The 17025-nt window shown below is 39.8% G+C and overlaps 1 protein-coding gene across 1 annotated transcript in view; it reads right to left on the bottom strand.

Annotated features, from left to right (window-relative positions):
- Positions 1–559: 559 nt before the first annotated feature.
- Positions 560–17025, bottom strand: part of CCN3 (cellular communication network factor 3) — a 368026-nt gene continuing 351560 nt past the window's right edge. The window contains exon 5 of the mRNA XM_044066923.1: positions 560–1222. Coding sequence (XP_043922858.1) covers positions 929–1222 — 294 coding nt within the window. The 3' untranslated portion in view covers positions 560–928. The remainder of the gene's footprint in view (positions 1223–17025) is intronic.

The following is a 17025-nucleotide window of genomic DNA, read 5'->3' on the forward strand; positions in this document are numbered from 1 at the left end:
TATATATATATATATATATATATATATATATATATATATGTATTTTTTTTATATCTAAACACACACACACACATGCACATATACAAAAAAAAAAAAAAAAATATATATATATATATATATATATATATATATATATATATCTTTGGATTGCAAATACAAATTGCCAGCATACTGGACAGCTTAATATCTTAATCTGTTTATTGCTATATATAGTGTATGTACTATGATAGAGGAATTCTTCACCTGATTTTATTTATCAGTACCATACAGAGAAAGGAAATGAAATACATTTTTAACAGGCTGGTAAAGAGATTGTTTCCAGGTGTGGCTTGGAAATACAGGAACATTAAATGACATGGTGAGGGCTACACAGCACATTGCTGAGAGCTGAAGAAACTCAGGTCTCCATTACTGTACCTTTGTGTCTCTAACCTTTGCATTATGTTGTAGCTTAGAAATGACTAGAAATGTGTTTCCAGCATGCCAGGTCTTTTTGGTAAATTATTCAGAAGAACTTTTTTTTAAAGCAGTTATTATTGCAGTATGACAATTCAGATAGTACATCATTAATATTCTTTTTAATTTATTTGTATAACAATGATGAAGCAATTCAAGGGCTTGCAGCAGTAGCGTGGTCTTCTATCTAGTAAAAATAATATTCTGATTAAATTAAAAAAAAAATGTCCTTATACCACAAAAGAAAATACTCCTGCATTCTGTTTTTGCTCTTGGCATTGGTTAGATTGTAGTCCTCTAGAATTCCAAAACAATGACAACATTCTGTTTTGTCTTCTTTAAGATTTATATCTGTGTGTTACAGCAAGAGCAGTGTCGTTAATGAAAAGATGGTGTGCATAGTTTGTTAAAAAGCAACACGGTGATGTGTTCCAATTCTTAAAGACAAAAATAGATTATATAGTTCAGTCATTCAAACTGCAGTACCATTAAGAGCGTTGTTTGCATTGGTAAACAAAGAATCATCCCGAGGACAGTTCTTGTGACAAACACAGCTGTTGATGAACATTACTGGCTTTTGGATAATTTTGCCCTGGGGACATTGGAATTTAACTTGGAGAGTTCTTGTGCTGTGTGGAGTACAACAAATTCCATCAGTGCATACACCACAGAATTTAGGTCTGAAACTCTGAATGCTGGTGCAGTTATTATATTCAAAGTGTGTTGATGCTACAGTTCTTTTTGTTCTGCTGCAACTTCCATGAAACTGAAAACAGAAGGAATAAAATGCATAAGTAGAGAAGTAAGAAATATGTACATTTATTAGGGCTGATTGATCTAAACATCTGAAAGCATAGCTAATACACATTTGAGTCAACGAAAATTAGTATTTCTGAAGTAATGTATAAACTACAGCATATATCATAAAAGAAAATATGCTAACATTTTGGTACAGTCAATTCAGATCATACCTGAATACAGTTAATATCCTGATTTTTGCCTCATACTTTTTAATCTGTTCCTGATAAAATATGTTTTTTCTGGCAAATCACTGAGAATTGAAGTTACTAAATTATGACAGTTGATTTTCAGATTTAATATCTTTGAGAAAATGTATGCTAATGCAAAAACTGTTACTCTAGCAACTACCCAAATTTATAAGAGCAATATTTAAAATCTGTCCCTAATTTTGAGCATTCACCTCTACATTATTTTCAGCTTTGGCCAAAATCATTGTGCTAGGAGACTGAGCAGTATGATTCAAATTGTTAAGGAACATTTAAGTGTAACTAAAAAGAGTAACAAAAAATAAAGTAATCCAACCAAGAATCCATAGGAAGAGTTGTGTGCACAGTGGGAGTTTTTCTGATGAAATCCATGTAATTCCGACGAAACTGCTCATTGTTGTGGAATAAAAGAATCTTGCTTTTACTTCTGCCTCCTTTTGGATTCTCAGTACAAAAAGATGCAAGAACTTTTATTATTGTGATTAAAGGTTTTCAGTGTAAACAGCAATAGTCACCTTTCTTGATTAACTTGGGAATCTGCAGTAGAAATTATCTTCTGTACTATTACTAGATTTAAAGCATTGTTTTATAGGAAGCAAGCATTATTTTGAGAAAATCTCCTTAAAATGGACACTCATGTAAATGATGACTGTTATCTTGGTGGGGTGAGGTGGGGGGGTCATGAAAAAATAGCAGGTCACATCATGATATTCATACTGACCACCTATGGGAAAAGGATTGTATAATGACATAAATATAGCGGCTGCTACCCAAGTTAACACTGCAAAGTGCAAAGTGGCTTAGGTGAGGCAGCATATAATGTACATGATGCGCCAATTGTTTATGCTTAGTGCTTTGAAAAACATGACAAAAACACGTCAGTGCAAACGGGTAAATAAAAGGAGCCATATACCAGAATAAAATGTCAGAATCAAGCAGGGGGAAAACCCAAGTATAGCAAAGTAGCATGTTTCTTTAAAGAAATATAAGGGTTACTAATAAACCTTGGAAAATGCAGTAAATAGCATTCAGAGAAAGGGTCACTGTTTACCACATGCAAGTCAATTACATTAACTGTAAGAAAATGCGATTTAGATACAGCTAGGACCACAGTGAGAAAGAACTCATCATTAGTTAACGTTAGCACTATCAAACCTGAAGGCATAAGTGTTCTTCCTAGCAGCACATACAATGGGTTGGGAAAGCCATGCTGTATACACACACACACACACACACACACACACACACACACACACACACACACACACACACACACACACACACACACACACACACACACACACACACACACACACCAAATAATCTCCAAACCAAAGAGTAAAAAGTAAAACTGCTAGAAAAACATAGCCAAACAGTTTTCACCAAATGATACCTTGAGCCTCCTGTAATGGAGGCCCATGGGATCTATGCAAATGACCCCTTAAGGACAGCAAGTGTCTCAGCTACATGGCTTCTGAATGCCCATGACTTTTTTTTTACTTTTTAAAGTCTTATGGTTACATATAGGCCAACAAAGCCAAACCTGTCTAACTATATGTTTTGGCTTTATTTGTGTGTTTTGCTCTGTCTCTCTCTCTCTCTCTCTCTCTCTCTCTCCCCCTTAGCTCTCTCATGCCAAAAAATAATAATTTATATCTTTAATTCACCTGCCCCTTACCTTACCTTCATAGGATCATAGGATCAATGGAAGTTACTAGGCTAATGGCCTTAAGGCCCTTGCAAGCCTAGCCAAGTTCTGCCCTTGTTTCCATGATCAGCACTTATTGCCCCTGGCCAAGAGAGGAAAAAGATGGAACCCTTAGGGTGAATTTATGGTTACCCATCCAATCATCCAAATTATACCTGAAGGGGGCCAAAAAGGTGCTCTGTTTCACATGAATTGGCAGTCTGTTCCACAGGTGCAGTAACCTCTGGGAGACAAATCTGTCCCTCCAGCATGTTCTATTAATGTCACATACCAGGTTAAGGTCTTTAGAGCAAGTAACCCGTGATCCATTGGACTTATGGATATGCAGCATTTCCAATAAAGCAGAGTCAGATACTGCCTTATACGCAAGGCAGAGATTGCTTCCGAGTAGTCTGTACGAAATGGAGTAAAGTGACAGTGATTTCAGCTGATCCACATATGACAGATGCTGAAGACCTTGAATTCTCCTTGTGAGGAACTTTTGTGGTCTCTCCAATTGCTGCAGGTGTTTGGAAAGGTACATACCAAAAGGGGGATTGTACTCAATTATTGGCCTGCTGAGAAAAGAGTACAAGGAGGTTATAGCTTATATTTTTCTGGAGGCAATACCCTTACTTATGAGATGAGCACTACAGAATGCCCTTCTTACCACTGTGGAGACATGCTGATCAAAGGTAAGGTTGCTGTCAACCTGTGTGCCCAGGTCTGTCACCATTGAGAGTGTACTTAGGGTACTTCAATTGATGTGGTAGTTAGCTGGAACATTGCTCTTACCAAAAGGGATGATAACACATTTTTTGCATTGAGTTTAAGGCCATGACTTTGGCACCAGTCATCTGTTTGTGTAAGTCCCTCTTGTCAGATGTTGACATCATTTGGGGATTCTATGACTGTTCCCATTTTTCAGTCATCAGGAAACTTTGTCAGCCACAGACCTTTAGTTTTTGCTTGTACTTTGGAGAAATAGATTGCAAATAGTAGATGTCCCAGGACTGATCCCTTTGGAACACTACTTATTACAGGTCTGCTGTTGGAGGTGCATTCCCCTATTTTGATTGTATGGGTTCTATCGGTGAGCCAGTTTGTGACCCACTTAATGAAATAAGGGTTGATACTGAGCTGGGTGAGTTTGTCAATAATGCCTAGCTGGAGAATTGTGTGAAAAGTCTTGGTCAAGTACAGGTAGGCTATATGCACAATTTTCCTCTCGTCCAGGGCTCTGGAGACTGTCTTGAAGAAGTCCACCTTAGTAATCCAATCGACTGCTACCAAACTCTGCTGTCTTTATACCTTTCTTTATACAGCTACATTGTTGGCCTTATTTACTAGTACTTAACTAGAGTGTGCACTTCCCTTCTTGTATCCACCAAAGAAACAATATGGTAAACAGCGCAAATTGTGGAAATAAAGGAAAAAATGTGTTTTCATGTCTTTTATACCATATCCTTCTGTGACATGTGAATCACTTCTTACTGTAACAATAAAGAATATATTCTGCTTATTATATGACACTTCACTAACTACATTCTTTTGCTATTCATTTCATATGCTTAGATCACCAATTTACAGTGATTTTTTCTGCTTGCAGTGGCATTTGTACCAACATGTTGAGCCATTTTGGAATGCTCCTGTGACACACAACCTAGCACTCACCTGTGTCTAATACACCATTTCTTGTATGATTGTATCATTTAGGCACCAGTATTTTCTATTTTGTCACCTGGTACTCTGATTGGTATTCTGATACCCTACTATCGCTTCACACTCCATCCTGGAGTTGTGGTCTGTTGGTATTTCTGGAATTCTGTTGTCAAGTCTGCCATCCTGTATAGTAATTCTGGTTTTCTGGGATTCTGATGTTACTCAAGCTGGTCTTATACTGTACATCTGCCCACTTAACGTCTAATAGTTGTTCTGATATATTCCCTTACACTGCATAATCTGTGCATATCCCTTTATGCAGACCACTGCTTTTGTACCCTATCACTATGATAAATGATCTCTTCAAGGAACCCCATATAGTACATGATCATATCATACGGTTTTAGGAAAACAGGAACATTACTTGTCAAATGATCATGAGGAGCATAAGATGACTAGCCCTATACAACTTAAAGTAAACACACTTAAAAATGGCTGCTTCCTTTTTCAAACACTTAATAGTACTTCCCTCCCAAACTGAGCAGGGCTCTGCATGATAACCCTGATGTAAATTTGTGTCTACCCATTTAGTCTTCAAGACTTGCCTTAAAGATAATCAAATTAGTGAGTTGCTTGAGCTGTAGTGGTAACTTTTTCCATAGTCTAGGAATCTGTTGAATTAGGAACTTCTCTCTCCTGCACGCTTTGCTTATTTGCTGGTATAAATTTAGGTTCCTAGTTTTGGTGTTTGTAGAGCCACTGGTTTTGCAAAGAAAGAGAAGATCAAATAGGACTGAATCTTTCATGGCTCGAAAAGCAAGATACGAGCCACCTTGGAACTGTGCATATGTTACTGAGTATAACTAGCATTGTGCTAATCATTTGGGGTAGTCAAATGATTTCAGACCTTTTATTTTCTTGATAAGGTGTCTTTGGGTTATTTCTTGTTTAACAATATGCTTGGATTTATACATACTTTTAGAGACTTACATTTCATGCCATGCTTCAACCAAGTCCTTTAAATGTGGATATATGCTATACCCCCATTAGTCCCTATTTAAATGCCATCTGCTTCTGACTCTGTCCCAGTTTTGTTGCTCTCCCTTGCATCATCTCATCAACCTACACCCCTGTAAATAGGGGTTTCCCAGAATTGCAGAAAGCACTTCAGAAAGGCCTCTTCAACTCCCTACCTCTTCACTGACACCTCATCATTTCTAACTCTCTTTACTGCTCTCTCACATTGCTTGCATATCCTTAAGTCATCTGATATGGTGACCCTTCCTCACAAAAACTTTTTTTTAATTTTTGTTGTTTTTAACCCTTTTTCAGATACTTATTTTCCTCCTGTGCTATTATTCTACAGAATTTTCAATTTTAAAAAATGTTTTAATCCTCAATTTAATGCAGTCATTACAACATCAAACAAAACATATTAGCAAATCACCCCATAACCTTAGTCAGTGCTATGCAAGCCATATCAAAAACGTATACAACAAAAACTAAGTCATCTTCCTGAACATAAACCATGTAGGCAACAAATGGTTCATACTCAAAGCATGCATCCTACAGGAATGACCACATATCCTACCATTAAATGAGTCATGACAAAAAATTAATTTTGCCCCACCACATACATTAGAACAAACTAGACAATGTATGTATGTATGTAAAGCACAGACCAGGAACGTGAACAGGAGGAGCAGTTATGTTACTTATAAAAATACTTCAAGTATTTGTACATGTGACATTTCCCTAGCAAATCCATCCAATGACAATGATCCAAACTGGATTAAGGCACAACTAAGTCTAGGTGGTCAAAAACATTAGCATTGGTTTACACACCTTTGCCATGTTCACTTACAAAGCTAAGTGATGTTATCGCTCAAGTATACCTAATGGTGTACTTAAACGTAATAGCATTCTAGATGACTTCAATGTAGATTAATTCAGAGAAGATAACTCACAACTAAAATAGAATCTTAATCTAAAAGGCCTTGAACAAGTTTTAAAAGACTTAACATCTAACCTAAATTCAAATCTGTATTCCATACTAGACCTCACTATAACCAACACAGAGGACAGGTGTAAATCACTATTTATGTTACCTAACAAGCTGAGTTATCAATGTTGTATTATCTCCCAACAATCTTGTAAAACACAAAATATTCCACCACCAATAGTAACAGGTTGATCTATCTCTGAAAACAGAGAAGATGATTATTTTAAACTCCTAGATTTTCCAGACTGGGCCTCGCTATATAGCTTATTAGGCCCAACCACTGCTGTTACCTAGTTCACCAACTAGCTCATTGCAATAAAGAATACTGGGTTTCCAAAAACAAGCAGGAGACTTAGGGGACACTGCTGTCAGTAGGTAACCTCAGATATAAAGCAACCAGTGAAAGACAGAGAATCTGCTTTGAAAAACTGGAAGGCAAAGCAGAGTTGCAACAAATGCTGCCAACGCAGGTTATTTAGGAAATAAATACACACTTCTTGCTTCAAGACCAAGACATTTCTGCCCAGTGACAAAAACTTTCCAGGTAGCTTCACTGATAAAATATCCACTACAGCTCATTCAAATAAGTATAATTTTGCCTTGTGCATAAAATCTTCCAAGTTATCAAACTTTATGAACCTATGAACCTATGAACTAGCCGGTATAAGCAATACCCAACCACCAACCTGTGCATTCCAGGCACAATACAACTATATCCACTAGCAAGTATTTATGTTACTTTTCATTTAAAAAATGTCACATAAAGAAAATAAATAGATAAAAAGGTGGACCCTGTCTCAGTGTGGTTCACTCAGCTGTTCTAATGAGCATTGAACAGAAGACTGCTAAACTACTAAGCTTTATCTATAATATTTTCCTCACGACCAATATCATTCCACCTCAAGCAAAGTATTTTTCTTACACTCCCCAAGATTGCAAATTCCAACTCAGTCAAGGAATATAGGCCCATAAGTAACCTCTGCAACTTTCAAAGACTTTTTAATCATTTGCAATCATGTTTTCAAGCATGCGAATCTGTGACAAACAGCACAATTTTCTTCATGGATTTAGGGTGGTATTCATAACACCACATCTCACAAATGTGTAATGTGAATCTGTGGATTGTGCTGCTATGTCCATATGTAAATTAGCAATCAATGAATGCATGAAGCTGGTTTTAGATATTCTCAATGTTGTGATGGACTGCTCAGTTGGGTCTTGCATCGGTGAACAGTGATTCGAGAAGCATGGATGTATGAGGAGACATGTCCAAATGCTGTGCACATGCTGCACAAATATGACTACAAATTCATACTAGTCTCATGAGATCTTTCCATGGGATCTTGCACTGGCTTTGGCTTAATGCTGCTGGCTATGAGCTTACCAAAACTTTCTTATAGATTTTTTTTTTACAATCAGAAAAAGGGGAGAATCGACAAGGGAAATACAAAGGGAACACATTAAGAAAGCTGTGTTGGAGAAAGGTGGAAAGGAATGGTACTTTATTTTTGTTGGGGATAGACCCCCATTGTTTTCAAATATGTATTTATAGGGGAATTTGGTGAAGGAGGAATGGCATAGTTTATAGCAAACAAGGTTAAGGGAAGTTAAGGATTGTTTGGGCAAAAACATAAAAGTTAAAAGTTAGAAAAGACAGGAAGAGTATGTTGGCTTGACAAGTGGAGGAAGACAAATGTACAGATACAGAGAGACAGAATTGAAATGGTGATGAAGGCCTCATCTATGGTACTATCCCAGTCTGGAGAGCCTCAGTGATTGCCCTAATGGTTTTGGTCAGGAGGAAAGCTGATGGTGAGGGGTTCGAGATCTCCAGTAGTTCAGTGGTTAGAGCCAACTGGGACACTGAGTTCTGCACTTGCTGAAGGAGGTGCTCATACAGGCCACACTGCTTCTCCATTGCTATGTCAACAGCAGCTTCCACCAGGCCCTGAGGCATAAGCTATTAGCTTTCCAGGCTGCCATGCCTTGGGGTGCCCACAGGGGTGGAGGTGCCACTCCCACTCTGTGAAATAGTCCCTGGGTGGGCAGGTGGTAGTGGTGAACTGTCTGGCACATAGGCCAACTGCAGCTGAGATGGCCCAGGTTCCCCTGCAGAAACAAAAAACAAAAAAAAAATGGAATGGAAAAAAAAAGATAAACAAAAAAGGAAGAAATAAATGAAGACAACAAAATGACTCATGAGGGTTTCATAGCAAATGCCTTTATTTCAATGAGACAAAAATTAGAGGAGTAGTATTTTTATTCAGGAATATAAAGCTGTCAGTAATGGAATATAAGACTGTAATTAATTATTTTAATAGTGACAACTGGTGTTTCAGGTCTGAGACTTTAAGTACTTCAGAAGCATTCATCGATGTAATACTGCATTTTCTTTATGTTGACTGAATAACTACAAGCATTTATGGAATGAAATGCATAAACCTCATTACAGCACTATTTACTGACTAGTTACTCTTGATGTAAGTATGACAGCTTCACAGGTTGCAGTCTACGGTTAATTAATTATTTTATTAATTGTATTTGTTTTTTTGTATGTTGTTCTTTATGGCAAACCACAGTTATGGGTTTGGAGAAGCAGACAATCTTATCACCTCAGGGTAGCTGTGGTGTTATAAGCGACCTCATCTGGTGCTGAGAAAATATCAGAAAATAACAGAAAAAATAAGTGATTAATGACACTGACTGTGTGTGTGTGTGTGTGTGTGTGTGTGTGTGTGTGTGTGTGTGTGTGCGCGCATGTGGGTGTGTTTGTGAGTTTGTGCAATACTTTCAACTGATATTTCTGCAAGCTTTTCCCATACAGATGTAAGTAAGCTCCCCCACATCTTTATCCTACACTTTATCCTGTCCTCCACTACTTCTATGTTAGCAAATAGTTATGTTTAAAGATTGCCTAGTCAGTAGTTAAGGTAGCCATCCTGTAGAAAGAAATGTTTGCTATGAGTATAGGGAATACTTTGCAACTGATAAGAAATTGTAACAGACAGTACTGAACTTTTGCAGTGGATAAATTCATATGCACGAAATACATTTGGTAAGGGAGGGTAATTGAAGTATTGGTCTACTTATTGGTGAAATATTTGCTGCTATGGCAACTTTACAGGTAGTCTGTTTCACATTGATGTGCCTGTAAAAAATTTCAAGTGCCTAGTATAAGCTGAACTGAATTATTGCCCTTACTGTACACCTTATATTATGTATATTTTGCATTGTTACTATTTATATTTATTTGTATGATATTAAAATAATGTTTTCATAAGTAGGTTATGTCATGACATAACTTGGGCACAACATGTTGCCACTGAGAGTCAGGCAGAGATGGTTAGAGTGCAAAAGTAAAGCATATCATTGCTGGAGCCTTCCTGTGTCCTGAAAGAGTGCTCTTCAAACTATCTGGAGATATACAGAGCTGAGTATATTTTTCTGGTACTTCAGAGTTGTGTACTGGTAGTTGTTGTTTGACTAATTTTATATCATTGCTGGCTGACTTCAGAGTTGTGCACTGTTATTTTTGCTTCACTGTATAGTTTTTCAGATCTCTGCTGAAGGTGTTGGCTTTCCAATACCCACCCTCCCTATTCCTGTGTTGTTGTTTAAATTTGGAGGTTTTTGCAGTTGCCCACCTCCACTGTAGATTTGATCTGGGACACTCCCCCCAGTCCCATCTCTTTACCTCATTCTACCTAACAGACTCCTTCTGCATTGTTTTTAGTCATTTTTAATTTAATTGCATTTTTAAACTGTTTGGTCTAACATCACTACATACTCAAGTGTGCTAGCTTGCACTGCATTTGAATTGTTTTGACTGCTGGTTTAGCTACTTTTCTGTATATATATAAAAAAAATACCTTTCCTGTAACTAGTGTAGTCCAGATTCAGATTTGCTGTATCCAGGACTGTATGTAAGCTTCTGAGCCCCCCCCCCCAAGCTTTCTGTATTGGAGGGAAGCCTTCTAGCTTATCAGTGGGAGCGGTAAGCACTAGGTAACCTATCTACCACATGAGTGGTTCTGGCCCAGAAATTGTAGTTATTGGCCGTTTGGGCTGTTTTTCCATCTCTCTCAACATTCTAATTTAAAAGCCCACATTTGCACTTGTTTCCCCCCTTTCCTGTAACTAGTTTAGTCCAGATACAGATTCTTACTTTTAGCACTTGAATTTGCTTATTCGTGATCAGCACTTGTTCAGAACTTGTAAGCACTAAATAACCTACTAATTACTACAGCACTCAGCCTTCCTCATTACCTAGAGGAAAACAGTTTTGGTACTTAACTTTCCTCACTTGCTTAGAGAAAAACAGCTTGTGTACTCACTTTCCTCACTTATCTAGAGGAAAATAGTTTTTTATTCAGGCATGTCCAAGGGTCAGCTCCCAGTGTTCTCTCCTGTCTATCTGATGAATCTGGGCATCTTGGGGCAATGTAGAAATTGCCTCATGTACACAGGCAACCCTCTCCTCCTACCAAGCAACACTACAACCTGTGAGAGATGCACTTATCTAGCCAAACTGGAGGTAAAGCTCTCTCCAATCAAGACTGAACTTGACAGTCAAGAGGAGAAGGTAAACACTTGCACCACACCACACTCATCACATAGTCTCACTAAATCTACACCACCAAAATCCACACATAGAAACACAAAAACATTCACGGAGGCTCTCAATAATAATCTGCTCAAGCAACAGAGACCTCCAAAGCAGAAATGCAAGCAACCTCCACCCCCAACACAACCCAAATGGCACATAGCCTACAGACTCAGTGTGCCACTCAACCACAGCCAATAAGGCAAAACAACGTACCCAGCACACTAGTCATAGGCGACTCTATAGTCAGGCACACTGATGTCCCACTCACCAGGCTAAACAAGGAGAAGGTTACTGTCAGCTGCCTGTTGGGTGCCAGGATCCACCACATAACCCACACAGTCAGGTCACTCCAAAACAAGTACAAATATGACTCTGTCTTTGTCCATGCTGGTGTGAATGACCTGAGACGTACCTCCCTGGACTACATGAAAAGAGACATGGAAGAGCTCTCCGATCTTGTAGCCCAGGCAGGTATGACCTTAGCCCTGAATAGCAATCTGCCATCACCCAGAATGATGCCGCAGTACAAGGATAAAATGATTGACTTCAACAATTGGCTAAGCTTCTGGTGCCATTCTAAAGGGATCCAGTATCTGTCTGCCTGCGATGACATGGTCGACAGACCACGATGCTTTGCCAGAGATGGCTTGCACCTTTCACCCCTGGGATTCTGGATACTGGCTAAGGTTCTTGCCGCTCCTATAGTGCCTTTTTTAGGCAAGGTTCAAATGACAAATTCACTACTGGAACAGGAACAGGCAAGCAAAAACTGAGGGTGATGCTACTCAATGCTAAAAGTGTAAATCCCAAAATGCACTCACTTGAGGCACTCCTTAAAATGGAGAACATCGATATCTGTGCAGTGACTGAGACCTGGTTCAAGGCTCCAGAGAGCACCCCTGCACTACCAGGCTATAACTCATACCACACTTTTCGGCCATGTAACCTGGACAGGAACACCAAAGGCGGAGGTGTGTCCATATTCATTAAGGATATCCACACCTCCAGGCTAGTTGCTCAGCATAATGCAGCCAAGGTTATCCAAGTGCAACTAACTCTGGGCAAAACTACAATCCAAATTGTAGCTTGCTACAGATCACCCACCGTGCCCCAGGATTCCCACATCTCTTTCTTGATGTACTGGAAAATATTAGGGTTCAACCAAACACCCTAATAATGGGCGATTTCAACTACCCCACCATTAACTAGGAAAACTACTCATGTACCAACTCCTTCGCTCAACGCTTTCTGGAATTCATAAACTCCAATGCCCTAGATCAACTTATCCACACCTCCACCAGGGGCAACAGTATCCTAGATCTAGTCATTACCAATATGAGTGACCGGTGTTCCACACCTGAAGTCAATACCTCACTGGTCCGATCCTACCATAAGCTAATTACCCTAGATATTCACATCCTGCCTCCACCCCCCATTAAGGAATCCATGGTAAAATATTTCTCCAAAGCCAACTTCATGCTTCTTAAGACAAAAGTGGTGAACTTCATGACATCCATGCAGATGGACAATACAATTATGACTACTGAATCCTACACAATTTCAGTTTATAAGCACTTACATGAGTGCATGGATCATGCTATCCCAAACAGAACCAAGATGCTATCCTCCAAAAAAAGGAAGCCAATCTGGTGGTCCCCTGCCATAAACAAACTGTATAACAGAAGGAAGAAACTCTTGCAAAAGAGAGTAAAATCCCACGAGTGGAGGAGCTCCTTGGTCAACCTCAGTAAGAATCTGCGATCCCTGATAAAATCCTCCAAAGCTAGTTATGAAAACAAAATTGCCACTGATGCTAAAGACAACCACAAAGCATTCTATAGCTATGTAATGAATCTCAATGGCAACACTCAGATCTGCTCTGAGTTACAGCACAATGGCACTAAATATACAGACCCAACTGATATTGCCAACATCCTGGCAGATAAGTTCAGTGCTAACTTTACCCCCCTCTCACCCCCTAAAGAGCCCATCTCTATACTGGAAGAATGCAAAGTTCCTGTAATCACGGCTGCACAGGTAAAAACCACACTCTCTAAAGCCAAGAGCACAGCATCCACGGGACCAGACAACATCCCAGGCTGCGTTCTACATGAACTACAGAACAAACTGGCACCCCACCTAAGTACCATGTTTAATCATAGCCTCACCTCAGGCTTTGTGCCTGCTGAATGGTGCATAGCAATGGTTATCCCAATCCACAAGGGGGGAGCCACCACAGACCCCGGGAACTACTGCCCCATTAGCCTGATCAGCCTGGTCTGCAAGGCCATGGAACGTATCATCATGGAACTTATAAACAAAGACATTGGTAATCTCAAAACTCTAGATCCCACCCAGTTTGGGTTTGTAAAAGTAGATCATGTCTCCTAAACCTGATAGACTTCTTTGAAGCAATCACCAAATTCGTAGATAAGGGTAAGGTGGTTCACACAGCCTATCTAGATCTTGCCAAGGCTTTCAATACCATCCCCCACTCTGGAATTATAGATAAACTCACTAAACTAGGTATAAATCCCTATGTCACAAGATGGGTTGCCAACTGGCTCACTGACAGAACCCACACTGTAAAAGTAGCAGACTCCAAATCCAACTTCAGACCAGTGACAAGTGGAGTACCACAGGGTTCAGTCCTGGGTCCTCTCCTGTTTGGTATCTACTTCTCTGAAGTACAGGCTAACACAGAAGGTCTTTGGCTAATGAAGTTCACAGATGACTGCAAACTAGGAACCATAATCGAAACTCCTAACGATGTAGACATTCTACAAAAGGGCCTCACTGAAACAGATGCCTGGTGTCAAAGCCATGGCCTCAAGCTCACTGCTAAAAAGTGCATTGTCATCCCCTTTGGTAAATACTCTGTACCCATGAACTACAACATAGGCAGTAGTATACTTAACACCGAAAGTGTGATAAGAGACCTTGGGACACAGGTGGACAGTAGTCTCTCCTTTGATAATCACATCGCCACAGTAGTCAGGAAATCCTTCTACATGGCACACCTCATCACAAAATGTTTCTCATCCAGAAAAAAGAGGTCATTGTTCCCCTCTACTCATCACTCATTAGACCCATTATAGAGTACAATGCCCTTTTGGTATGTACCTCACAAGACATTTACAACAACTGGAAAGGCTGCAGAAATACCTCACAAAGAGGATTACTGGCCTCAAACAGATGCCCTACGCAGACCGTCTCAAAAAACTCCAGCTTTACTCTGTCACATATCGCCTACTCAGAGGTGATCTCTGCCTAACATACAAAGCTATGTCAAACCCAGAGCTGTTGGACATGCTCCACTTAAAGAAATCCCAATCCCTCCGAGCTACATGCTCTAGGGACTTAAACTTTGTCACCACAATAAACAGAACATGCTGGAGGGATAGATTCCTGTCCCAGAGACTTCCCATACTCTGGAATAAACTACCTGTCTATATCAAACAAAGCTCCTCATTAGCACTCTTCAAGAAAAATTTTGATGATTGGATGGGAAATAGGCAATTCACCCTGGGGATCACCTCTGTGGCTCTGCTCGACAGTGGCACAGGAAAATAATTTTCTTGGGTGGCAAAAGCCAGGGTACCTTTTTGGCTGGGCTTGTATAGGCCCCAGGGCCGATAGCCTAGTACCTACCTATGAACCTATAAAGGGTATATGTGAGAAAATTTGCTAGTGTGTGGGAATGTTGGAGACCAGCGATAATGCCACTTTGACCTTCATATGCACTATGACTCGCACACACAGCATCCGTGTCATCCATCATCTACAGTCTAGTAAAGACTTACCAGACACAACTGAGGATATTGCCAGATGTGGACAAGGGAGGGTCAGCTTGCTTGGTGAATAACTATGCTGTAAACCAGATTCAAGGCATCTAGGCAGCAAGACGTTTCCCTGTGGCACATTTGGTTAGGGACACATGGCTGAAGTGCCAGTCAGCTGCAGAAAAATATGTCTGTTGCAAATTTCCTGTGGGCAAAGAGAAGAATGCAGTGCCATGCCCACAACTTGAAAAAACAAATGCACAGGGGGAAAATAATATGCATGATACCCATGGCAATATGAGACAGCAGGGAGTATGGCAGGCATCAGCACCAGGCTGGCCAGTCAGCATGTCAGTGGCAGTAAAAATGCAATGCACAATGGACAGTGCCTTTATAATTGGTGTGTGGACCATTACTTTCTTCACAGTGTCTTGGGAACATTACCTAATATGCATACTGGAGCATAAATGTGTCTACAGTAGCATGCAGGATTTCCTTTATGCTGTAGCACACATCTGCATATTCTAGTTACATAAGCATGTATTGTATACCGAGCAAAATACTCATTACTTCTGACTCATGCACTTGGGTGTTAAAGCTGTGGGCATGGCAGTGTGTGCTTCTCCTTGTCCACAGAAAATTCTCAATAGTCACATCTCTCTCTGCAGCTGAATGTCACTTCAGTCATCTGTCAACAATCAAATGTACCACAGAGAAATGTCTCGCCCCTAGGTGCCTGAATCCCTGGACACCACATGTATCCCAAGAAGTTGCTGTAGGCATTCTTGTGGAGTCCCTCAAGAAGAAAGCAGTTAGGCATCATCAGACTTGCACATCACCTAGTAAAATCGCTCAGTCAAGATCTAAGTCCCACAGCACTGCTAGGTCAGTATCATGAAGTTCCACTGCATTCAGCAGATCCCATCATTAGAACAACTCATCTCACATGTAAACACTTACTCCAATTCTCTGGGACCATCATCAATGCAGTCTTTGGGGAGGAATTGTGTATAACCCTTCCAAGTGTATGCAAAATTTTGAACAATTGTAGTACAAAAGTTAATCACCAAGAAAACACGTTGTAAACAGGTTTACATGACATAATGTTGGCTCTAAATGAGAAATGACTTAGTTATAGCCTGTTCCTGAAAGAAACAACAGAGATGAAAACAGAAAAAAGGAAGAACAGCTGCATCAAAAACAAAATAAATTTCTTGTAACAAGTAAATATAGCTTCTGTAAGATACCAATCAATCACTCAGACTACTGCCCTTAACTTTTGTTATAACACCTGCTCCTTTGATGTTCCTGTAATACCTGCTCCTTTAGAGATTCTGTAAGCTTTGCTAGTATAATTAACACAGATGCCACTGACCATGACACTGTACAAATGATGACGGCCAATAACAATTAATCAAATAATCTGTGTATGATGGGAGGAGAACTGTCCAATGTACAGTGTAAGTTGTTCATACATTGCTCAGCATAGTCCACACTGAACACTGCATACATCAAGTATTATATTTGTAACTTTGCCCTGTCATGTTGTGAATGTCATGGCCAATAGTTGTGCAGCTGTGTACCTTACATAAGCCTGCTAGAGGGGTTGCCATGCTGCTGTGGTTGGCTGGCCACAGTAATGACTGTCACTGGTGGGACAATGATAAAGTGAGCTGCACCGCCACTGCTGATGACTGGTTGTGGCAATGCATGGTCATGTTATACAGAATGCAGCAGAGAATAAAGATTCTGCATGCAGTGGCAGGCTCCTACTGAAGGGCTTCTCCCCTGACTTGTCCAGGCAATTCAAACAGACTTTGAGC

Source organism: Protopterus annectens, chromosome 3.part1 (genome assembly GCF_019279795.1).
Source record: "Protopterus annectens isolate FY-2018-M chromosome 3.part1, PAN1.0, whole genome shotgun sequence".
In the NCBI taxonomy this organism is placed as follows: Eukaryota; Metazoa; Chordata; order Ceratodontiformes; family Protopteridae; genus Protopterus; species Protopterus annectens.